Here is a 24,670-nt window from a genome sequence, read left to right as displayed (position 1 = left end):
CAGATGCCATCTCTCCTAACAGACCAGGTTTTTCCCAGAAACTTTGCCAATTATCTATGAAGCCCACGTCGTTTTTGGCCACCACTCAGACAGCCAGCGATTCAAGGAGAACATGCGACTAAACATGTCGCTCCTGGTCTGATTGGGGAGGGGCCCAGAGAAAACTACAGAGTCCGACATTGTTTTTGCAAAGTTACACACCGAGTCAATATAAATTTAGTGACCTCCGATTGGTTGTAACCGGGTGTGATTACTGCCGACGTGAATAACAATCTTACCAAATCTACGATTAGCCTTTAGCCAGCAGTTTCAAATTTCCATGAATGTCGCCTGCTCTGGCCCCTGGAAGACATTTGACTATGGTCGCTGGTGTCTCTAGCTTCACGTTTCTCAAAAACAGAGTCGAGAATAACCAGAGTTTGTTCCTCGGCGGGTGTGTCGGCCGAGTGAGAAAAACGGTTAGAGACGTGAACAGGTTGGTGGGTGTACCCGGGGCTTCTGCTCAGGACTACAATTCAGAAAGCCTGGCCTCCAGAGCTACAAAACAGACTACATTTTACATTACATTACAAGGACCGTTACTGCTAAAGGAGGCCGAGGAGGTAACTAAACATGTGACCACCCAGAGCAGTAAAGTGCAGGAGGGACAGGAGAAGAAGCCATGCTGCTAGTGAGTCGGCTAAGAGCTAAGCTACTAGCTGCGCTAGTAGCTTTATTTGTTTCTAAAAACAAATAAAGTCAATAATGTGAATACAGGTGATTCAGTCAAGAGTGGTGCTCTAGATAAAGTAGGTGAAGATTACACTAAAATATGTGTTATCCAGATAGATCGAGCTATACAGATTTAACAGCTAAACAGACAGCCAAAACACGACTGTGCTCCGAAACAGGAAGTGATACCATACCGCAGTGAGAGTCAACACCAAGGGACAGCCTCACCAGAACTGACATATGTAAGCGCATTGAGTGCTCTGACTGAGTAGAAAAGCGCTATATTAAGAGCTAGTCCATTTTCCATATGTGCTACACTTCTGGGGTGCCACACAAAACAACCTCAACGGCCTCTTATAACCTAAATAAATGCTTCACTGCCAGTAATAATTGGATGTGTATAAACTTATTCTATGTCAAACCTAGCAAAGCAGGCATTCCTTTTGTTTGGCCCTGACAACTTCTCTAAGGTCAGTCATTACACTGCCCCCCCCACAGAAGCAATATCAAATCATCTGATAAGAACTTTGGCATTATTTTTGATGATTTGAACTTCGAACTTCACCATGTCAAAGCTCATCATTCTTGTTTCTTCTTCCATTTAAGAAACACTGAAAAAAAATAAAACCTAATGACAAACAATAATATGGAATTTTTTAGTACACATTATAATTCTCTCCAGTCTCTATATTTTAACTCACTTTCACACATTGCTCTCAGTCTTCCCCAGTCCTCAACTTCCCCAGTCCTCAACAGGTAAGGAAAGCAGCAGCTAGGCTGTAACCAAAAGCTAAGCCGGTGCACATCACCTGTATTTTTCTTTCTGCCTTTCACTGTCTTCCAGTGAAATTCAGAATTATTTAAAAATTTAATGAATAACATAACAACAGTTGCCTTCTCCTATCATCTGAACAGGGTCTTTCAATTGCTCCATGGTGTTATTTTAAATCTTGAGGTGATCAGGTTGTAATTCCTAAACTCTGAAACCGCCTTCCTCAGTACACTTATATTTAATGTATGGTTTTATCCAAACTGTGAAGTGTACTTCAAAGTGCTATATAAAAACAATATTTTCATTATTATGATGTAGTTTAATAGATCAAATTCAATAAAACTTTACTGTCCCACATGGGAAATTTGTCTTGGATAAACAGTGTTACAAAGCTGCAATTTGCATAATAAAAACAGAGAAAATAAAAGTTCTTCTCTAACAACAGTCAAATGCATGTTGGTTTGGCTGCGGGCCTTTTAAACTGTGCCAAGTCTTGAGAATGAGAGCTTGTAGCGGTAGCTCTTATTCTGTAAAGAGGATATGGTATGAATCCTTAACAATCCTATAAGCCTGCTGTACAACAATTGTTTCATACATTGATTGGAGAGACTGGTACTCATTATTTCCAACAATTTTCATAGCAATTTTTTCAAGTTTCTCAATTATCAAATTTAGCTTTACTGTACAGTAAGTGAGCCATACCAGGCTGCCATCTCATATCTGATCAAGCTTTCCAGCACAGCCTGATAAAAAGTACCCATAACCTTGGAACTCCCACCAAACATTCTTAATCTACAAAGAAAATGGAGCCTTTTCGCTAATTTTTCACATAGAAGTCAACATGCTTTTCCCATTTAAAAAAATGTATCCATGAAGATGCCCAAATATTTATATGAGCTGACCTGTTCTACTGTATATCCATCGATTACAACAGGATTATGTGCACATAGTCCTCTAGGGTCAAATATAATTTCTTTAGTTTTTTCAGTGTTCAAAATGAGATAGTGATCTTTGCACCACACTTTGAAGTCCTTGATCTCCTTGTGGTATACAGATGGGCAGTCATTTGCTCATAACAGACTTAGTATAATAGTGTCATCCGAGAATTTAATTACCTGGTTGTTAGTCTGGTTCCCTCTGCATTCATTAGTGTACAATGTGAAAAGAAGAGGAGAACTCACCGCTCCTTGGGGCACCCCTGTGCTACAATATTTAATTGTTGGTAATGTGTCATTCACCTTGACTTGTTTTGATCTATTTGTTAAAAGAGATGAAAACCATTTAATAAAGGATTAATTTCTAACTTTAAAAACTTCTGAACAGTCTCAAACACAGAACTAAAACCAGCAAATAGAATTTGTGCATACGCTTTGGGATCTTCTAAGTGTTTGTTGATAAAGTGAGTGATCACAGCGTCCACAGAGCTTCGCCCCTCCCTATATGCAAATTGAAGAGGGTCGAATCTTGGAGATATCTGTGGTTTGATCATATTGACTCTAAGTCTCTCCAAACACTTCATCACTATATATATATTAGTGTGACAGGCCTAAAGTCTTTGTTCTCACTAGGACATGATACTTTTGGTACAGGAATAACTATAGATTTTTCCACAACTCTGGAACTGTGTGACTCTGCAAAGACTTTTGGAAAATTGGTCACCAGGCATCAGCTAATTCATCTGCACAGCTTTTCAACAAAGAAGTCGACCCACAGACTTCTTTTCAGAAAAAATAATTCACTGTTACTTCCTAGAGTTTCCTAGTTTCTTTCTGTGCTTCTACCATACCCACTCGATACTTGTTCGTGAATGCAACTTGTTTTTATTGATTTATCAAAAGGACAGTCATGATACAAATCTCCCATTCTACCACATCCTAAAGATTATCTCATAGAGTTAGATCTGGTGGCAGTGGAGGCCATTTTAGTACTGTGAACTCATTGTTGTGTTCAAGATACCAGTTTGAAATGACTGGAGTTTTGTGACATGCCGCATCATCTTGCTGGAAGTAGCCATGAGAATATGGTCACACTGGTCTGAAAGGGATAAACATGATCAGTAGAAATACTCAGGTAGGCTATATGTTTAAATGTTGGTACTAGGGAGCCCAAAGTCTTCTAAGAAAACATCCCCCACACTATTACTTCACCACCAGCAACCTGAACCTTTGATACAAAGCACTATGGATCCATGCTTCCAAATTTTAGTGAGCTTGTGCCAAATGCAACACCAGTTTCTTGTTCTTAGCTGACTGCAGTGGCACCAAGCCTGGTCGTCTGCTTCTGTAGGTCAACTGCTTCCAGCTTTGATGTCATGTGCACTCAGTTACTCTTCTGCATACCTTGGTTGTAACAACAATTTGAGTTACTTTTGCCATCCTGTTAGCTCAGCATTCTTAAGCCATTCTCCTCTGACCTTTGGGATCAACAGGAAATTTTCCCCCAGAGAACTGGTGCTTCTTGGATAGTTTCTCTTTTTTGTCTGTAACCCTAAAGATGGCTGTGTGGAAAAATTGCAGTAGATGAACAGTTTCTGAAATGTTCATTTCAACCCATCTGGCACTGGTTGGGCACACTGGCACAATCGTGCCAAGTTCAAAGTCACTTAAATTATCCTTCGTCCCCATTCTGAAACTCAGTTTGAATTTCAGCATGTTTCAGTTCAACAGGTCAGCATGTCTAAATGCACTGAGTTGCTGCTATGCGATTGGCTGATTAGATAGTTGTTTTAATGATGTAATTAACCAAGATGCTGATAAGTGTGTACCTGTGTTTTAATCACTACAGATAGCGGAAATTCTTGTTGTTTTATGCACATAACTAAAACCTGAAGGGGTTATTTTTCTTTGCCAACACAGAGAGCAGTTATAAGCTTTGTCCCAGGTGGTAATTATGAATAGTGACAGAGGAGGTTTGTGTTTGTGGGTCTTTGTCAGCATTTACACTTTTCAATCTCCCTAAACAAAAGGTTGGAATCTTTGGGTCTTTCTAAATCCAACTCATCACACAAATTTCCCCTGCTCTGCCAGCTCCCAACTGGTAAAAAGACAACACTGACAAAGACCACAGGAGATAAAATGGAGGCCAGTGTGTGCTAATGTGATGCCTCACGGCTCCATGCAGTGTGTCTGCTTTTTCTCTCTCCCTCTCTCTCTTTGTTTTTCTCTCCCCCTCTGAGAATGTGTGTGTTTGTGTTTGTGTTTGTGTGCTTTGGCATTGGAGTCAAGGTCGATGATACACAGTAGGTGCAATGTTTGTTGTGTTCCCTGATTGCTGCTCTCCCAATTAGCCACTTGAGCGGCTGCTGTCCACTTAGATGTGTTGTGTCCAGGAGTGCATTCACAGGGCTCGCCATGGTCTAGCTAACACTGCTTTAGACCTCATTAACTCCTCAAATGGCAGCCTGACTTTGGCACCTGATTAGCACTACAGCTATTTACTGCTCTATAAGTACACTGCTGTAGGGCATCAGAGCAGATGACCTTCTGCAGAAAAGATGTCACTGTAATGATATACAAGTATGCTTGTTATGCTGTGTGGGCAGAGGGGGCCTCTGCTGGATATTGGTAGTGAAGATGATTTTTGTGGGTCTAAAAGAAAGGATGGTTCTTTGGTATGATAAATTGCAGTGTTTATTCCTATTGGAGAACTCATAGGGTGACTTTTTTCAGAGAAGTGCAGTTTAGCTAATGAAACCTATTGTATAATGTCTTATTATTATTGTATAATGTCTTGTTATTGTCCTAATATTGTAATGTTGGGATAATCCTAATAATATTGTAAGAGTGATGACATTGAAATAATCTTGGTTAGGGGATGAGAAAAAGTGTGTGTGGGATGGATGCCGTCTCTCTTAACAAGACCAGGTTTTCCCCAGAAATTTTCCCAATTATCTATGAAGCCCACATTGTTTTTTGGACACCACTCAGACAGCCAGCGATTCAAGGAGAACATGTGGCTAAACATGTGGCTCCTGGTCTGATTGGGGAGGGGCCCAGAGAAAACTACAGAGTCCAATATTGTTTTTGCAAAGTTACACACCAAATCAATATTAATTGTAGTGACCTCCGATTGGCGTAACCGGGTGTGATTACTGCCGACGTGAATAACGATCTTACCAAATCTACAATTAGCCTTAGCCAGCAGTTTCAAATTTCCATGAATGTCGCCTGCTCTGGCCCTTGGAAGACATTTGACTATGGTTGCTGGTGTTTCTAGCTTCACGTTTCTCAAAACAGAGTCGCCAGTAAACAGAGTTTGTTCCTCGGCAGGTGTGTTGCTGAGTGGAGAAAAATGGTTAGAGACGTGAACAGGCTGGTGGTGTACCCGGGGCTTCTGCTTAGGACTACGCTTCCTCCTCACAGTCACCCAGCCGGCCTTTTTTTCCCTGCTGCTCAAGATCTGCTGGGGGGAGCTAATGGGTTAAAGCAGGCTTAGGCTATAAAATGATTTCCCAAGCTTTGAACATCTCACGGAGCACTGTTCAATCCATTATCCGCAAATAGAAAGAGTATGGCACAACTGTAAACCTACCAAGACAAGGCCGTCCACCTAAACTTACAGGCCAAACAAGGAGAACACTGATCAGAGATGCAGCCAAGAGGCCCATGGTGACTCTGGACAAAATGCAGAGATCCACAGCTCAGGTGGGGGAATCTGTCCACAGGACAACTATTAGTCGTGCACTGCACAAATGTGGTCTTTATGGAAGGGTGGCAAGAAGAAAGCCACTGTTAAAAGAAAACCATAAAAAGTCCCATTTGCAGATTGCGAGAAGCCATGTTGGGGACACAGCAAACATGTGGAACAAGGTGCTTTGGTCAGATGAGACCAAAATTGAACTTTTTGGCCAAAATGCAAAACGCTACGTGTGGCGGAGAATTAACACTGCACATCACTCTGAACACACCATCCGCACTGTCAAATATGGTGGTGGCAGCATTGTGCTCTGGGGCTGCTTCTCTTCAGCAGGGACAGGGATTTTGGTGAGAGTTGATGGGAAGATGGATGGAGCCAAATACAGGGCAATCTTGGAAGAAAACCTGTTGGAGTCTGCAAAAGACTTGAGACTGGGGTGGAGGTTCAACTTCCAGCACGACAATGACCCTAAACATAAAGCCAGGGCTACAATGGAATGGTTTATAACAAAACATATTCATGTGTTAGAACGGCCCAGTCAAAGTCCAGACCTAAACCCAATCGAGAATTTGTGGCAAGATCTGAAAACTGCTGTTCACAAACACTCTCCATCTGACTGAGCTTGAGCTGTTTTGCAAAGAAGAATGGGCAAAACTTTCAGTCACTAGATGTGCAAAGCTGGTGGAGACATACCCTAAAAGACTTGCAGCTGTAACTGCAGCAAAAGGTGGTTCCACAAAGTATTGACTCAGGGGGGCTGAATACTTTTGCACACCACACTTTTCAGTTTTTTATTTTTAAAAAATTTTTTGAATCATGTATAATTTTTTTTCCACTTCACAATTGTATACAACTTTGTGTTGGTCTTTCACATTAAATTCCAGTGAAATATATTTATGTTTGTGGTTGTAATGTGACAAAATGTGAAAAAGTTCAAGGGGTACTAATAGTTTGCAAGCCACTGTACAGTGCTCCCTTTGTAAATATGGACTTTGGCACAGAGAGGACATCCCCCAACCCACCAAAACTTGCTGCAAACAAAGCTGCAACTTTTCCAGACAGACTTGTCACAAACAGAGCCATGCACCACACACTTCCTAGCTCTGCGGGAGGTCATGGTTGTCAGTACAGCAAACAAAGAGGTTAGTGCAGGTGAGTTCAGTGACTTTTTTTTGCCACTATTGAAAAGGACATGTTGCTGTTTGACACTGTTGATGCTCCACCTCACCTGCAGCCAGAGCTGACTGAGCTTCAGTGTGACAGTTGACACCAGCATCTCTCTCTCTCTTGCCTTTTTACCAGTGTCATGCCAAAAAGTGATTTTTGGTATTTGCCAAAAAAACACAAAACCAAAAACAAAAGATTTGCTGTATCTAAACTGGTGTAAATGACTTTTTGTCCTATAATCTGTCAAACACATCTCTGAATTATATCAGTTCAGTTTGAGTGAGAAAGGACACTCCTGTCACAGGTTGAAGCTGCAATCAAGTTTTGGCAAAGTGACTTTTATATATTCTTTATTTGTCAGGATAAAAGTCATTTTTTTCAAAGAGATATGGCCAAGGGGGCAGGAGAAGTTGCAACAAATATAACATCACAGTTTTATAAACAGAGCTGATGTGGCCAAAAAAGACCAGGTTGATTATAATGAAGATAAAATAACAATCATAAAGATACTTTAAAAAGTTCATTTCTTTATTTTATTTATAAGGCCTTCATAAATCCTGTTGACTACAGTCTACTTACCAATATAAGCAGAGACATTATACATCAAAAACACATAAAAACATGGAAGTTTTTATGGAAACCCATTTGATGAAGCTCTCTATGCACTGTACTTGAGCTAATCTGAAGACCAGATGAAGTTTGGAGGTCTGTACCTATTGCCTGCAGAAAGTTGATGACTTCAGCTTATGATGTGCCTCAGCATCTGTTGACCCTGCTCTGTGATTTTATGTGGCCTACTCCTTCATGGCTGATTTTCTGTCATTCCCAAATTAATTCCACTTAGTTATTATACCTCTAACAGTTGACTGTGGAATGTTTAGCAGTGAGTAAATTTCATGACTGGACTTGTTTCACAGTTGGCATCCTATCAGAGCACTGTGCTGAAATTTACTGAGCTCCTGAGAGTGACCCATTCTTTCAGAAGTGCTTGTAGAAGCAGTCTGCGTGGCTAGGTACTTGTTTTTGTACATGGCTGAAATGAGATCCCCCGCTTGTGACATAGGCAATGCAGCCGTGGGTGGGAACGCTCCTAAGCAGCATTTGGGAAAACTGGCAGTAAGGTCTTGTCTATCTATGTTTGTAAACAAAAAGTAAATGTGAAATGTAAACATGAATTGATTATTGCTGTGTTCTGTCAGTGAACAGCACATTTATATGACAGAGAGGAGCGGGATTGCTCAACAAGTGTGTACTCTGCTCTAAAGAAATATGGCAGAAATATGTGGAGCTCTGTTCAAACATTTAGAGTGAAGACTCAGTGAAAAGCTATTTTAGGGGAGGGAACCAAAGATTTGTCTCTTACAACTATGGGAATAATCCCGTGCCACTAACATGCCAGTGTTGTGCCAAAAAGCAATTTCTCGTATTTGCCAAAAAATTATTGGGATGTAAATGACTTGTTGACATATAATCTGAGAGATATGTGTAAAACATATCTTTCATGAATGATATCAAGTCATTTTGAGCGAGAAACAACGTTTCTGTCACAAGGTAGAAGCTGCAATTGGATTTTGGCAGTGACTTTTTATTATTATTATTTTTTTTATGAAGGTAAAAACTGTCATTGACATTAAAAATGTCTTTTTAAACAGAAATCTGTCTAAGAAGGCTGCAGAAATTGCAACAAATATAACGTCACAGTTCTATAAATATATTTTAAGTGGCCAAAAAACACTGGATTGATTATAATGTAGGTACAATAACACAGACTTCTAAAGATTCTTGAAAAACAGGTTATTTCTTCACTTTATATATAAGCCCTTTATAAATCATGCTGATTGCACTCTATTTGCCAATATAAGGAAAGACATTACACATAAAAGTACAAAGAAATATTGGAATCACTTTATGGCAGATGATCACTTTTTGGCACAACACCTAAGTAATGTTGAAGTCTGGGCTCTGGGGAGGCCAAGCCATGAATGATAAATGATTTTTGACAAGAACTCCAGCACCACTGGCTGAAATGCAGCCCCAAACCATGACAGAACAAGCACTGTGTTTTACAGACAGCTGTAGACGCTCACTGTTGCACCTCTCTCCTGATCTCCTCCATACATATTAATTATAATTTGAACAAAAATTTCCAATTTATGCTCATCACTCTATAAAACCCATTGTTAAGTGCCTTTTTTGAGTAATTCATAGTTCATTTTTAAGTGGCTTAAAAAAATGTATTCCAAAAAAGCAGGATCATGTGTATCAATCAGTTTATCTTCACTGGCAGTACACATTTATGAGAAGGCACACCTGTCTGATGGTGGAAGGACAATTGGGACAGTACTGTCATGAAAATCAGGTCTGACAACAGGCAACAGAAGCAAGAGGAGGCGGTGGGTGTTCATATTAATGTCGATAACACGTTATAAGCTACCCTTAGTTGGTAGCTTTTAAAATAATATTATAATTGATAAAAGTGCAGCCCGAAGCTGTGTTCATGGAACTTCTAACAGCAGACTGAAAAGGGAGACAGCTTGGATTGCTCAGCACAGCGCTACTTTTTTAAAAATTTAATTATTTATTTATCTATCTATCTATTTATTTACTTACTTAGTTATTAGATTCACAGAAATAAATTGATGAAAAGAATGTTTGGTGATTTGCAGCGAAAAATGTATGAAAGGTCATACTGACTAAAAATTTATCAATCTATTTTAGATTTTCAAAACTTGTTACACCATTGGTTTTAGCTTTCTTTTAGACAGTGAAAATACTTCAGCATGAAATCTTAACAAAACATTTGTAAAACACAGAAGTCAAAGTTTTTGTGAAGAAAGCACCATCTCTTGGTGACACTCTGCAACTGAGGGAAAGGGGTGTAGTCATGCTGGAAAGCAGATACGCCCAGAAGAAGGAGGGGGACTTCCAGCCGTTTGGCAGCCGGCTGGGAGCAGCAATTTTAAGTGGCTGCATCTGTACATATCCAGCCCTGGCCTCAGAAAATGAGACAGCTCTACAGTCAGTCTTGATCGGTTAGTCGAGTGGGAAAGAAAATGGCACATGGCGTTTCACCAGGGTAAATGTGAGGTCTTATCAATCATAAGAAACACCCGAGTGATTGAAAAGAAGTACACAGTGAGAGGACACATACTCCAAGGAGTCACTAAAGTCAAATCTCTAGGAGTGTTGCTAGACTCAAATAAGTCCTGGAAAGCCCATATAAATGCAATGCTGCCAGGTGAAAAAGTATATCAGGGTTCCTATGCCAAAATAGCAAGACCTATTTCTCTATGGTATGCCCTAAGTTAGAGTACTGCAGTACAGTATAGAACCCAGCTGATACACCATACAGAAAATCAAAAGGGTCCAATGCATAGGGGTGATATATGTAATGCCTAGGTACAGAATGGGCTCCAGTGTAGAAGACATGCTACCAAGGCTTTCAAGAGGGAAACAACAACACCTATGTATGTTCCACAAGATCGTTCATGGACATGAAGGAATAATACAATCTGATCACACGTAGCCACTAAAGAGAACATCATGACAGTCCAACAGCCAAAGCCAAACTATCCTATTTAGCTTAAAAATTTACTACAAGGGCTCATTCTTTCAGAAAACCATCAGGAAATGGAATGTACTACCAGAGTCCCTCATCACTATCCAAGACCACTTGAAGTGGTCTGGGCTCCTTATCTAATCTCAAACTAGTACAGGTATGCAAATGATAACAAAAACTTTGTAAATATGATCAAGTATTTTTGGTTCTTTTTATTTTCGGTGTTCTGTGCTAGACACAAATTGAGTTTCAACTCAAGTTCATTATTCAACACCTGAAAGTGTGCATACCAGCTATTCTCTAATCATCAATTATTTGATGATAAAACTGGAAGAAGATAATTATTATGGCAATCAATGACAATCTAATTTTCCATACTTCCTTACATAACAGTGCTCTATGTGCACTCATAGTGAAGAAAATGTTTAAGCTAAATAAATTGTGAACTCAATTATAAACCCATTAGTAATACAAAAGGTCAGAGGGTTTACGAGGGGGTCTATTTTTTTACATCAGCAAGGTATAAGTTCCTTTTACTGTTTCCCAGTGTAGCTATGTTCATTGCTATGTACTTCGATTGCTATTCTCACACAATGAAGATGTGTAGCAAATGAGAAAGAGGCCAATTTGGTGACACTAACAAAAGCGCATAACAATTTATTTGCACTCAGCACTCAGCTAAGCTGAATAAGTGGACCATGTTCTACCTTCTCCTTGACTCCCAACTGACACACTGAAAAGGGGAAGCATTCCCAAGGGACAATTAGCAGAATGAGTCTGAACTGTGAACAGTGAAGTGTATCCTTTACAGGACCATGGACAGCTCCAGTGTTCCTGCAGGCAAGTGTATGCAGTTCATTAGAGAGATGGCTGGCCTGCAGCAACCATCAGCAAAACCAAGATACACACACACACACACACACACACACACACACACACACACACACACACACACACACACACACACACACACACACACACACACACACACACACACACACACACATTACTATTTCACTATGTGAACTATGGCTACCACAAATAAGGCATGAAATGCCTAGTAAATAAGCTATTTGTACTAAATAAACTCAGCCATCAAATTATAGCTAGCAATCAAACTAGAACTAGATTAAAATTGTTTAACATTCATTTGTCATATTTTCTATTGCTGTAAACAGAACAGAATGTTCAATGTGTCTAATTTACTGTGCACTACTGTGTGAGATTATGTTACAAGGACTTTTCATTAGATTTCACCCTTTAGAGCTTTATCCCTAGTATGATCACTTCATCAGGCAAAGACACCTACTTGAGTTTCCATGCGGAGTTCTGAATATATATTCTTGAATAGCTATACACTCACAGTCCATCCTCAGGAAGTCATTGAGCAGCTGGAAGAGGGGGAAACTGTCCCAGCTGTCAGGTGGTTGAACTTCAAGAGCTGCATCCATGTCACCCGAATAGAGACACAGGAAGGTTTCAGCATGCTCCACCATCAGATCTGACCACCATGCAAAGGCCTTTAGAGGGAAAGAGGGGAAGACAGAGAGATATAGAAAGAAAAGTAAGAAAGATGTTGAGCATGAAATAAGAAAGACAAGTTAAATACAGTGTAAGTGCTCCTTATTGGAAATATCTTTGAGAATTTACAGTTAACAGTTTGAATCTCATTTCCCATGAAGACTAAAGATGCAGCTCCACTGATCTATTGCAAAGGCTCTCACTCATTTTTTGTCACATGAAATCAAGTTCTTGCCTCACCAACTTCGCTGCACAATCTCCAAGCAAGACTTGTTCACAACTTGGAACACAAACACCAAGACTTGGCTATGGAAAAAAAAAAAAAAAAGAAATCACATGGTTTTCTGCTTGCCCACAGAGGAAACAGCAGCAGCTCCTTCACAGGCTTGGCAGGGAGCTACTTAAACACTGACCCACAGCTTCTTCAGGAAGTCAATCAGAAGAAAGGAGCTATTGAACTGTGCTACACTTGTATCTTCTCATCAAATATATGCAGTGGAGTGACTGTTAGGGACCTAGCTACTCTCAGGCACATCAAAAACACCAGCTTTTCACCATGCAACCCTACTCTTGCCAAGCCTTTAGAGAGGGACCCCTGAGGATCCATAGTGTTTGCTTATTCACATCAAGCTGTCAACACTGTAATGTGAATGTACCCACTGGCACTGTAGGTCATGGTGATGGGGGTGTAATTGCCATGGGAGGAGTTAGCAGTGGATATCTGTTGTGGGATATTTGGGGATAAATCACATTCAGTCAGTGCCAGTCATGTAATCATCAATCTTTTCTAAGTAAAGTAAGTCATCATCAATGGATTTTGCTCGGAAATGCAAGTATAAAAGAACATAACATTTTATTAACCCTCTTCTAAGAGTATTTTGATGTCGAGAGAGTGGTTAAAGAAATAAAATAAACCTGCTTCAGTTTTACAATTCATTTTTATAACTTGAATTTAGTTGTTAGCATTGGAATATATAGTCTAAGTCAAATTAAAGCTGGCAGGAAACATAGGGTTGGAAACACAACTCCAACTCCAAAAAAGTAGGGCTGCTGTGTAAAATGTAGAATGCAATGACTTGCAAATCTCACAAACATGTATTTTATTCACAGCAGAACACAGAAGACATGTCAAATGTTTAAATGGAGAGAATGTACTATTTTACAAAAAATAGCTCACATTGAATTTGATGGCATCACCATCATCACCATCCCTCAATTCACGTCCCATGTGTGGAAGGACTTCTGCATAGCCCTAGGCCCTCAGATCAGCCTACCATTTGGTTTCCACCCACAGACCAATGGACAGACAGAAAGGCTAAAACAGGAGTTGGAGGCTGCACTCCACTGTGTCTCCTCTACTAACCAAACTACTCAGTTCCCATTTGGCCTGGGGGGAGTTGTGCACCCACAACTCCTTAACATCAATGGCTATCTCTGTTTGAGTCAAGCCTGGGGTGCCAGCCTCCCCTCTTCCCTTCCCAGGAGACTGCGTAAAGTGTTCCCTCCATCCAACACAACCTTCATCATTGGAAAGCAACACAAGCAGTGTTACTCAAAATTGCTACCCAGAACAAGCAACAGGCAGCTCATCATTGGACTCCTACTCCACTGTAAACTCATGTTTGGCTCTTAACATGCAACATCCAAGATCATTGCCCCTTTAGAGATTTTGTCTGTAATTAATCTTTTTATCATTCTATTAAGACTGGCTCATGAAACCCACCCCCATAAGCAACAGCAACCCCAGCCAACCCAGCCCCTGAACCAGGCCACATCTCTTTGTCCATCAGTTTATTTGTCTGTCCATCACACTTTTAGTATCTCAATAACTGTGCAACATATTGACTTCAAACTTGGAGGATAGGTACATACTGAAAAGTACAACTGCAAAGAATAATAACCATAATACTACCTCCTCCAATTCTGGAATTATTGCCGTTTGCTTATTTTACTTGTCAGGATCCAAATTTTTTGCCAGAGTCAACAATGGTCAATATAATTACCCTGTTATTGTGCAAAGAGGGTCAAGTGTTTAGTTGCCGGGGGCATATCTCATTTATAGTGTCTTTTTTAACCACTGTCATCAGTCTTTCCATAACTCATTCATCTCTTAGTTGTCTCATCTCTGTATGTCCTATGTCAGATATATTTATCAATATTGAATAAAATATAAATTTCATGTATAAAATAGACAGTTCTATGCAGTACCCATTGAACAATTATTTACTGTTAAAATCTACTTATAAATATTAACTAAGCGGAACACTTAATCATTTACTTCAATATACGTGAATATATTTTCCGACAAGCTTTTGAACAGGCGATGTTTTCTTTGCAATACTCATGTCTGGAATTAAGGTTGCACATGGATAAACCAGCACTAGAGCCAAAAGTGAAAACTAATAAAAGACAACAGAATAGTTAGAAATGTTTGAACCAGTGTAACTAAATTAAAACCAAAGTTTAAAGCTTAAATATAACTGAAGATGGAAAATGAATTGTGTTCAAATGCGAGAACAGTAATTATGTTCTCTGATCACACAAAGCACGCCTCCTATCCTCCATTATGTGTGCTGAAGGGTTCAAAGTGGAGGAATGTATTTTTTTAAGAAAAGAAAAGGTGACAAGTATCTTCACCTTACACTTATTGAATTTACTGAAAAGAATGTGTAAACAAGACATGATTTACTTATTAGAATACATAAATGATATATGGTTAAACACAACCAACATGCTAGCATATTCAGGGATGATTTGGGGTAGACTCTCAGAAAATAAGGTATGTTGTTTAACAAAAGAAAATCACATTCATTATCCAAAGTCACAGCTCTCCACTTTGCTTTCTCCAAGCATACCAGGTTAATGCTTTAGACAAATAAATAACACTGCCTAAGAACTTGAGTCTGTTCTTTATCAATGTATGCAAAACTGTTGCAAACTTAGACGCTAAAAAGTACTGCCACAAGCACATGAATGGCAGTGACAAACTGAAATGGGTTCTATGTCATTGTTGAAAAAGGAAACGTTAATTTTCCTTTACAACAACAGCTGTGTCAAAAAGTACATGCACAGGTTTTACAGGTATATAAGGGGGTAGGGTAGGGAATGGGGCATATGGTACCAAGACAATCACATACCTCTTTTCCCTATTCAAAAACAAATAAGTGATTGGAATAAAAGGTAGAGAAGCAGTAAGTCAGCTTTGTTTTAGTTACTTAGTAATATTTTTTAACAAACTTTGTGTATTTCTGAGTGTGGATATATGCACATATATGAGCACACTGACCTCAGCATGATGTTCCTCGTTCTGTTGAAGCACCTCGATCACCAGCTCAGCCAGACGAATAGTGTCCTCCAGCTTTTTGGCCGGGGTGGCTAATGTCCCCACATTTTCTAGAGCACAAAAGATCAGTGTGGTCAGCCTCTGATGTAAATGCGATCAGAATCTATTCTTTAGTTAACAGAGGGTCTTCATACTCTATGCATGCAACCAAAAGTGTAGAAAACTATGTAAAGATATATATATATATATATATATATATATATATATATATATATATATATATATATATATATATATATATATATATATATATATATATATATATAAAACATTGGCACTAAAGGATTCTTAGTTCTGTCAGTAGCCTCATGCTGAATGACTAGCAGAATCCCATATTCAGCATTAAATATCATCTTGAAATTAGGGCTTAGTATCAGACCTGGTTTTGGACTTATAAATGCAAATTATTAGTGATGGTCTGTGGTATGCAGCCAATGAGGTACATCTCTATCACTTTGATGATGATGATCATAAGAAAATTTGAGCAGGACAAAGAATGGCGAAGCATGTACATGAAACACTCATCATGCAGTAATGTGGTCATGATGAGCATATATACACAGTGTCAGATGTTTAGATGCATGTTCTCCTTAAATTGCTCAGTGTTTGAGTGGTGTACAAAATACGATGTGGGCTTTATAGATAATTGGGTAACTTTATGTGGAAAACTCGGTCTTGTTAGGAGAGACAGCATCCATCCCACTTTGGCTGGAGCAGCTCTCATCTGGCCAAATCTATTAAACCCCCTTACACCAGTGTTGAGACCAGGAGGTGGAGTTGCAATCTTACACACCTCTCTGCAGCTTCTGTCGTCCTGTCATCCCCCAAAAACCCTATCCTCACAGAGACTATGTCTGCTCCCAGACCACCAAAAAACAAACCAAAAATCAGCAAGAAGGACTTAAGTATAAAAATTCACAAAGAACAATATAGCATGTTCAACTGCACCAAAGAGTAAAACAGTTAAATGTGGATTTTTAAACGTTAGGTCGCTCTCTTTAAAGTCCCTGTTAGTAAAGTATTTAACAGTTGATCAACATATTGATTTATTCTGCTTTACAGAGACCTACAACAGGTTACAACAGAATAAATATTTTAATTTAAATTAATCAACACTCCCGAGTCATGCTAACTATCAGAATCTTCAAAGCACAGGCTGAGGAGGAGGAGTGGGGGCAAAGTTCCACTCCAGCTTATTAATCAGCCAAATACCCTCACAGTTTTAATTCATTTGAAAGCCTGACTCATAGACAGATAATATAGATAATCTAGATCAGTGCTTCTCAATTATTTTCTGTTACGCCCCCCCTAGCAAGAAGAAAACTATTCGTGCCCCCCACTCCCCACTGTGACTATCCATCTCTGCATAACATTTTATCCTTATTAACATTAAAGAAAAAAAGAAAGACATATGGTCAAACTTACAAAGAATAACTTTATTAAATCGTGTTTTAAGTCTGCAACAGAAAAGATTTTAAGTGCATCATTGCCTGAAATTAAAAATAAATAAATCCTTGTTTAAACTGTAAACATGTTTGACCAACTAGACACAGCAAACACACCGGTCTTTCCTCTTCTCCAACTGTAGTGACAGTGAAGCCAAGCGCTAAATACGCTTCGTCGTATTTCCTCGTCTTAGCTTTCGGGTGACTTTCTTTTGTCTCATTATCTTTGTCTCTCTCCCCTTTTCTTTTCATCCCTGTTAAAAACTTTTTCATGTTGGGGGTTGTTATGTTGAATAACGGAGGCTATAGGCAGAACGCAGTCGGAGCTTTCTGTTGACTCAACACTGCTAACCAAGGCAAACCTGTTGTCTTGTAAGTCGTAAAATGTTGCACTGTCGCAAACGTGACAGAAGTAACAATGACAGCGCCACTGCCGCCTACTGTAGTGGATGCGCAATTACACTTTATACTAGTACGGCCCCCAAAAAAAAAGCCTGTTCCCCAGGGTCACACGCGCCCCCCCCAAAGGGGGCGCGCCCCACTATTTGAGAACCACTGATCTAGATAGATAGATAAAGCAAACTCTGCACTGGTGGTGCCCGATCCCACAACTGAATCACCTTTAGGGGATGGTCTTAATGGTTGCTGGACTTTCTAGGGCACCCTGAAGCCTTCTTCACAACAATTGAACCTCTCTCCTTGAAGTTCTTAATGATCCAATAAGTGGTTGATTTAAGGGATTTAGGTCATCAAAGAGGGACTCTGAAATTATTTGCAATTCATCTGATCATTCTTCAAACTTTGTGAAAACCAACACTTGTGTCGTTCTCAAAAATTGTGGCTACTACTGTATCCTTGGGCAAGATATTCAGTCCAGAGTTGCTCCTGATGTGTTCATCAGTGTGATTGTGTGTGCAAATGTTAGATAGAAAGCACTTAGACATAGAAAGCACTTGTATGAATGCGATTGTGAATGGTTGAATGAGACATGCTGTAGAAAGCACTTGAGTGCTCATGTAGAGTAGAAAACCGCTATAGAAGAACCAGTCCATTTACCAATACACAACTCTGCCTTATTCTCCTAATCCCAGTATTTTCCTTTTCCAATATGTACTGTTGTGAGAGAGAAAGTACACCCTGATTCACTTGTAATGTTTAAGCATCAAAAAATAATTTTAAAAAATCTGGTTCTTACAGGTGTTAAAATTAGACAAACATAACCTCAGATGAACAACAACACATGACATATTACACCGTGTCATTATTTATTTGATACAAAATAAGCTAAAATGCAGAAGCAGTGAAAAATTAAGTGCACCTTTACTACTACCACAAGAATTAGGAGGGTAAATAGCAGTCTGTTTCTAACAAAATGTACTTGATCATCAGCAAGTGTGCCCATCTCAATAAAAGCTGCAGTTTTTACTGCCCATCAATCTGCGAAGGGTTATAAAGACATTCCCAAAAAACTTGAAGTGCATCATTTTGAAGTGAGAAACATTATTCACAAGTGGAAATCTTTCAACACAGTTGCAGGCCTTCCCAAAACTGGGCATCACACCAAATTTCAGACTGTGCAATACTCAGAGAAATTGCAAAAAACCCCAATACAGAACAAAAACAAATAAAGCAATAGCTACATCTCAGATTCTATAGACCTCCTGTTATGTCATTCAGACTGAAATCCTCTTATAAATAAACACACTGAAAACTTAGGCCAGTTGAAGTAGGATAAAACGGAGAAAATGACATAAAATGCCTTTAGAAGCACTGAAAGGCCATAAAAATCACAGTATCAGTACAAATAAGTTGGTTATCCAAACACACACACACACACACACACACACACACACACACACACACACACACACACACACACACACACACACACACACACACACACACACACACACAAATTATTCGTTCACTAGCAAAAATAAACCCAGAATTTATAATACATACAAACAATGCCTTCAAAGACCATCTTAAGTGAAGGAACTACAGAGGAGAGTAGCCACACTTTTCCCCAAACAATGTCAGACTCTCTCTGATGACATCATCAGAGGGACAGATTTGCAAACATGTTATCCCAATTATGCCAGATATGTGTTTTGACCTTGTCATTAAACTTTAGTTTAATGACAAGTTCAAAACATATTTCAGTTATCAGAAGAAATGAACAAGACCATCTCATTCACAGATCTGACATATAGCTTTGTTCCTTCTTCCCTGGTGATCCTTCCATCTTTACTGGGATACACATCAGTGATAGTGCCTAAAGGCCATTTTTTCTTCTGCACCAACTGTCCTTTAGGAGCACGACACTTCCTTGTTTAAGGCTAGGCTGGTCAGATGTCTACTTCGTATGAGGCCGTAGTGTCGACAGATACTGTCTCCACACCTTTTCCAGAATGTATTAGATTAGCTTTGGACTCAAGCACCATTGTTCTTTCAACCAATCTTTATGTCCAAACTCTCCATCTGGAACTGGACACGGGCCTATTTTCTGAGTAAGTAATGAAGGTGTGAGAATGAAAGGATCTGTGGGATCACTGGACATAGGCATCAGTGGTCATTTGTTTACAATGGCTGTGACCTCAGCCAAAACTGTTGTGAGCATGTCGTGGGAGATTGGAAGATCCCATCTGAAGAAGCATTGAGTCCAGGATGCAAAGTGTGATCCCGATCATCCTTTCCCACAAACCTCCCATGTAAGAGGGATGCTGAAGGTCCACATGCATCCATGTTCTGAGAAAAAACCTCAAATCGCCATTATAAAGCAAGAGGAATCCAAAGACTTAATAGCCTTGATGTGTATAGCTCTCACACATAGACAGGTGAAGAGGACAGCCTGCCTCTTACTATCAGCATGTCCTCCTCTTGTACAATGGACAGATACACACCCTGGTGTTCCATCTGCTTATGAAAATGATGCACTCTGAGGGTAGTTAAGTGATGCCGTCCAGGCAAGAACAGTTCCCTTTTTTTCATTTACTCCAACCTTTGACACAGTAAGACAACTCCCAATCCTCAACAATCCCTCTGGGTCAATGAAAGGATCCAGGGAAAATGGGCTGCTCTTTGGAATATTGACATTGAATGTAAGACAGTCCAGCTCTTTTGAATAGACCTCATGTTGAACTGTTCTGATAAGAACTGCCTTACTGATCAAGAATATCCACTGTTGGGGGTGTGCTATACTGGTGCCATCCCTTAAATTTCTGAATGCCATTGTCCTTTCCCTTTGTGAAGCTCTGAATGATGTGAATAAGGGTACCAACTGCTTATTTAAAAGAACTCCAGTGTGAGACCCAAGATATTTAACCACCATGACTGGCAGAGTTGTGATTTCCGGCCTGATTTCACCATCATGATCCAGTTCCAAGAGCTCAAAAGTTTGCACAGCAGGTGATAAATTTTCAGTCTGAGACAACAAAGGTGGCCCTGTGAACCATGTTGTATAATCAAAACCATCTGCCATGATAGATCGTGTTGCAATGTCTGCAGAATTGTCAGGGTTATAATAGTTTTGGATTTTACATTATCGTTTAGTTTTAGTTAGTTTTTACTTTTTTCTTTAATTCAGTTAGTTTTAATTAGTTTTCAGAGCAGTTTTGCTCATTTTTATTAGTTTTTATTTTTGGTTTATTGCTTAGTTTTAGTTTAGTTTCGTTAGTTTCAGTATTAGTTTTAGTTTTTCATACTTTGTCAGGTGCAAGATTCAAGGCACAAGAGTGACTATTGTGTAATAAAAACTCAACAAAAGATACCCTTTAAAGAAATATATTCAACAACCAACTGTTCAGAAGACAGCACCACTATGTGCTAAATGTGTATAATATTAAGGACACACATGAACATCAACAGGGAGAAACAAAGAAAAACATGAACTCCCAAACTCAATAAATTCTACAATAAACTCCCAATAAAGTTCAGCTTTAATGCAGCAGATTAACAACAGCTTTTGTTTTGGAGCTAGCTTGGTTAGATGCTCGATATGTGGCCGACCTCATGTTGCATTTCTGCTTGTGTAGCTGGATTGTGTGTGTTCATTACCTTACGGTCGTGTGCTGGTGTTTTATATGCGGCTGGGGCTTCTTTTGGTCCTCGCTCTTTGTGCTCAGTTTTTTGGCTGCAAACATATTTGTCCCTGTTTTTTCACTTTCTTCTTTCCCTCATGTCCATTCTGACAGTTTTAGCAGTCTCTGTCCAGGAATTTGCTGACAGTTGTGAGTCCTTATATTGATTGTTCCTGATTGTTATTCTCTCACTGATAAAGTGGCCAGAAACGCACAAGGACGGAACAGGTTCATCACAACGTTGCAGCTGCGTGGCAGCGATGAGTAGTCACATTTCTCTGGAGGTGAATGCCAGATCACGTCAGTTCAGAGCGGTTTCCGTAGCTGCCTTGTGTGCGCTTCTCAGGTGGACTTTGATGTTGGTGTTTTTTCCTCACTGAGACGTGTTCCATACATTTTTCATCATTCACAACAAGACACTCTTCTATCTGTATTATTGGACTCAAAGAAATTCCATATGGGACTCTGCCGCTGTCTGAGCAGACCGCTGCCATCAAGGGCGTCAGAAGGAGTTTACTATTGGAGGGGACACATATCGGAAACCTGACAGATCCGTAAACAATCGGAGCAAAGCATAACAATGCTATTTAATCTTTTACTTTCTCCTTTTTCAAATGTTTCTTGGAAAAATAGTGTTGTGTACACCTATATTATTTCATGTATAATTTACATATATATATATATATATATATATATATATATATATATATATATATATATATATATATATATATATATATATATATATATATATATATATATATATATATATATGTGTTTAATAGTCATAAGACGTGGACAAACCACCAAACAAAATGGCTTGAGTCTTTTATGAAGCATAATGACCATGTCATTCCAGGTTTACTTTATCAGCTGGCTGCACTGGTACTAGTACAAAGGAGTATTAGGGCCACATTGAGAAAAAAAATAAATTGTGAGTTTTGAGAATAAATTCAAAATTTTGAGAAAACAGTCAAAATGTGCAGATTAAAGTCACTTCAAGTCAAACAACTGCCATGACACGTCTGTTATCCCCTCCAGAATGTCTTGTATTATGAGTTAGTGAAACTATACTTTAAAATCGGTTTTAGTAACAAGGAAATGATTTCTCTTTTAGTAGATAAACACGATGTAGTGATAAGTATGTGGACGTTAAAGAGAGAGTGCGGAAAGCTGCATCTGCTCAGAAGGAAAAACCACACGAACTGACAATGGTTAGATGGAAGGACGGCTGCACCTTCGTACAGTACAGAGGGGACATGTAGACCCACAAGACACAATAACACAGCTGATCAAGTTTTTTCTGCCCAAGGCATTTTGTAGAGAGTGGAGCAGCTGTGGCCGTTATTTGACTTGAAATGATGACTTTATTCTCAAAATGCACAAAATGCTCAAAATGATAAATTTTTTTTCTTAATGTGGCCCTCACACTCCTTCATATACTAGCACGCTAAATATTTCAGTAGCACAAAAATAATTTAGTAACGCACAGAAGTGCAAAGTTTGATATGTTTTATTGGTTAATAATGGTCAAAAATGAATTTATGTAAGTTGACTGGCAAAAGAACTAGTTCTTTAATTAAGATAAGATAAGCTCAGTATATACATAAAATATATATATCAGTGTCAATACACACATTTACATATACACACATATACACACACATCAAACACTATATACAGATATCAAAATATTATATTCATTTGTAGCCGGTAAGGTACATAGTATACATGGTATGCATTATATGGGTGAGTGTAATAAATAAAATGTATCTGGACTGTATGGATAATAATAAACAACGTTAAACAACGTTCTGATATGAAAGAATCCTCACAAATAATGTAATGAACAAATTATTCACTTTTTAAGTTAAAAACAGCTATTAAAATATGCCTCTAATCTATTGAATCAAAATATCAACAAAAAATAATAACCAAAAGAAATAAATAAAAGTGATACCTCTTACATTTAATAGACAAGCTGTGTGCCTCTTTACAGCCCTGCATTTAGCCAAACAGGTACACAAAAGGTTAAAAACATCGGCCTAAGCAGAAGAGCCAAAATGATTTTCCCGCCTCTCATTAGAAATTCATTGCAAATTGACTTCTTGTCCAGTAAGTAAACTTTATCCTATGTATGAACGTAAACTGACAAACAACCATATTCATGGTAACATTCCCGACAGACCGTTTTACCTCGTTCAAAGAGTTTCTGACTCCCGTCGCTGTCTCCGCCTCCCAAACACTCTGAGCCATTCAGAGGGGGGCAGGGGGAGCGCAGTGGCATGGCGCTATGTTGCGCTTTCAAAATAAAAGCACGCGAGGTTAAAATTTTTTCTCCTCCGCGGTGTAATTTTTGGGTGGGACAAATGCGTCTGTCTCCAATATTGGGGGGGGGGGGGGGGGGGGGGGGCACGTCCCTCACATTCCCCACAGTTCCTACACCTATAGCTGCCATTAATTTTCAGACCAGCGCGGTGAGCGCGGTGAGCACGCACACAGCTGCCCGACGGCGCTCCCAGCTTAAACTCGGAGAGAAAAAAAAATGATCAATCCACAAGGCTTTTAAATAAAATGACAAGAAAAGGAATGTCATTTTATCCATAATTTTAGATAGTTTTAGTTAGTTTCTTGAACTCACAATACAGTTTAAGTTAGTTATCGTGTTTTCCTTTTAACTTTAGTTTTGATTTATTTCAGTCAACGACAATGTTTTTTCAATTTCATTTTTCATTATTTCGTTCGTTTTCAGTAACTATAATAACCCTGACACATATACTGCATGGCACCGTGCTTCATCTGATCCTTTTCAGTTCAGCAGTTCACTCAGTTCACTCAGTTGCTGACATATACATAAAACCTTTTTTCATTGTAAATATACCTGTGCACAACCTTACTGTCTGTGTAGCATGTGATTGCATCAAATATGATGGCTATTTCAGAAATTATGACCTCAGAGAGATTTACTATCATAACCGCCCCACAAAGCTCCAGCTGAGGTATTGTATATTCTGGGTATTCAGCGAACCTGGTTTTATTTGTGACCTGTCTTGTGCAGTATTTTCCCTCTGCGTCAACAGTTTTCAGATAGGCAACTCTGTAGTGATGGGAATTCCGGCTCTTTTCAGAGAGCCGGCTCTTTAGGCTTGGCTTCCAAAGAAGAGCCGGCTCTTTCGGCTCCCAAATGGCTCCTTAGATTTTAATTTAAAAAAAAAGTGTAAAATGAATTACTAATGTAAAAACATACTTTAGGCCTATATCAAACGTTTCTTTATGTACTCAACATATAATAGAGTACTCCAAAATACAAATTTTAAAACAAAAGATTGGAAATCAGAAAAAACAAAAGCCTTTGAGCAGTTGATCCTGTTTCTCCTGCCAGATGACCTGTCGTTTTGTTCTTCTAATTGCACTGAGGGATGAGCAATTTGTATACGC

General features: G+C 39.1%; 1 protein-coding gene across 1 annotated transcript in view; it reads right to left on the bottom strand.

Annotated features, from left to right (window-relative positions):
• Nucleotides 1-24,670, bottom strand: part of cadpsa (Ca2+-dependent activator protein for secretion a) — a 479,373-nt gene that overhangs the window by 157,867 nt on the left and 296,836 nt on the right. The window contains exons 18-19 of the mRNA XM_030723859.1: nt 15,652-15,758; nt 12,208-12,364 (exon numbers count right to left, since the gene is read on the bottom strand). Coding sequence (XP_030579719.1) covers nt 12,208-12,364; nt 15,652-15,758 — 264 coding nt within the window. The remainder of the gene's footprint in view (nt 1-12,207; nt 12,365-15,651; nt 15,759-24,670) is intronic.

This window comes from Archocentrus centrarchus, unplaced genomic scaffold (genome assembly GCF_007364275.1).
Source record: "Archocentrus centrarchus isolate MPI-CPG fArcCen1 unplaced genomic scaffold, fArcCen1 scaffold_29_ctg1, whole genome shotgun sequence".
Classification (NCBI taxonomy): domain Eukaryota; kingdom Metazoa; phylum Chordata; class Actinopteri; order Cichliformes; family Cichlidae; genus Archocentrus; species Archocentrus centrarchus.
This window is presented reverse-complemented; position numbering and strand designations above follow the sequence as displayed.